At 32.4% G+C, this 1,880-nt stretch overlaps 1 protein-coding gene across 1 annotated transcript; it reads right to left on the reverse strand.

Moving 5' to 3' along the window:
- Positions 1–713: 713 nt before the first annotated feature.
- Positions 714–1,652, reverse strand: LOC103269455 (olfactory receptor 4K13-like). Its single transcript, XM_008067036.1, has one exon. The coding sequence runs from the start codon at positions 1,650–1,652 to the stop codon at positions 714–716; it is 939 nt and encodes a 312-aa protein (XP_008065227.1).
- Positions 1,653–1,880: the final 228 nt, after the last annotated feature.

A 1,880-nucleotide genomic window follows, 5' to 3' on the forward strand; every position in this document is an offset into this window, starting at 1 on the left:
CATAATCTTCCTTACCCTATTGTATAACAGCAATTCTAGTATACTGTGATAATTAGGATCTATCATCTTAGCTAGTTTAAGAAGCTCTTTTGTATTAAAGTGGAGGCAAAAAGAGACTGAAAAGTTTTGGTGACTGTTTTTATTTTCAGATTAATGGAAAACTTTTATTCTCTGGTTGGAAGGACGTATTTATTGAAAACAATGAGAAGGCAAAAATTCATAAATGTCTTCAAAAGTAGAAAAATATTGTGAGAAAAGTAGAGATTTTGTAGTTAGGTGTAGGATCTGATTCTGGATCTAGTACTTACAATTTCTGTGGCAAATTCATTAAATTTTCTAATGCTTAATTTTGTTTCCTATTGATAATATATAAATAATAATTATATATATTATCAATTTTGTTTCCTATTGATAATATATAAATAATATTATCTATTATCATTGTTGCGAAGAAAGGAGAAAATTCATACAAAGACTCAATAATGATATTTAAAATTATAATTATAATTTAATGTGTAGACAAGCAAAATTACAACAGATTACATATTGGAGTGATTTGTACTTGGAGGAAAAGTCAGTAAGTTTTCTTGCATATATGCTTATGTGGTGATGGATCCTCATTTCCCCAAATGTAGCTTGTGTTTGGTACAAGATCACGTACTTCAATTCTTTAGATGATTATGATGAGACTTTTGATGTTTATAATATTTCACTTAAAAGGTTGATCTAGAATTCACATACTTGCTCTTTAGTTTTCTTAATGCTTTCTTCATGTCTTTATTCCTGAATGTGTAGATGACTGGATTTAAAAGAGGAGTAAAAATTGTATAAAACACAGAGAGAATCTTATCAATAGAGTCACTGCTGAATGGCCATAAATAAATAAAAATGCAAGGTCCAAAGAACAGTACCACCACTGTAATGTGGGCTGAAAGTGTAGACAAAGCCTTGGAAGACTCCCTGGAGGAGCAATGCCAGACAGTAATCAAGATAATGCTGTAGGAAATGAACAAAAAAACAAAACAGAACAAAGAGAGTAGTCCACTGTTTGCAATGACTAATAGCTCCAAGATGTAAGTGTCAGTGCAGGCAAGTTTGATCACTCGAGGCAGATCACAAAAAAAGCTATCTACCACATTGGGACCACAAAATGGCAAAGTCACTGTGAAAACCATTTGACTCATAGTGTGCACAAAACCCATGGTCCAGGAGAGAAGTGCAAGTCTAATGCAAACGCAATGACTCAATATATTTTTGTAATGGAGAGGTTTGCATATGGCAACGTATCTATCAATTGCCATGGCTACGAGCAACATCATCTCACTCCCACCTAAAAGATGAAGGAAAAACATCTGGGTCATGCAGCCTTCATAGGAGATGGTCTTATATTCACTAATTAAGTCATAGATCATCTTAGGAGTAGCAAAGGAGGCCAGAGACATATCAATAAAGGAGAGGTTGGCCAGTAGGAAGTACATGGGATAGTGTAATTGAGGGTCCATTTTAACTACAAAGATAATGATAAGGTTACCTGACATAATGGACATGTAAATAACTGAAAAAAATAAGAAAAAGACAATCTGTAACTCATGAGACTCTGTGAGTCCCAACAAAATAAACTCTGACACCATTGAGTGATTTTGTTTTTCCATTTGTTTGGTTGCTGACATATATTACCTAAAAAAAATCAAAATACATTTAATTCTATGAGATAAATTTGAGAGATAAAATATTTATTTACTTAACTCTGCTTCCTAAAATCCACGAAAATATGCAAAAGGAAACAAAAGTATTGAACAACAATGAATCCAAAACTTTTTAAAGTATATACAATTGCTCAGCAACTATCTGCTATATGCCAATATGTTTGAGAAAAATTG

Source organism: Carlito syrichta, unplaced genomic scaffold (assembly GCF_000164805.1).
Source record: "Carlito syrichta isolate Samal-C Ts95f unplaced genomic scaffold, Tarsius_syrichta-2.0.1 Scaffold309265, whole genome shotgun sequence".
NCBI classification, from domain to species: Eukaryota; Metazoa; Chordata; class Mammalia; order Primates; family Tarsiidae; genus Carlito; species Carlito syrichta.

Coding starts and splice junctions, on each gene's coding strand:
- LOC103269455 (XM_008067036.1), bottom strand. CDS start 1,652: ATGGAAAAACAAAATCACTCAATGGTGTCAGAGTTTATTTTGTTGGGA.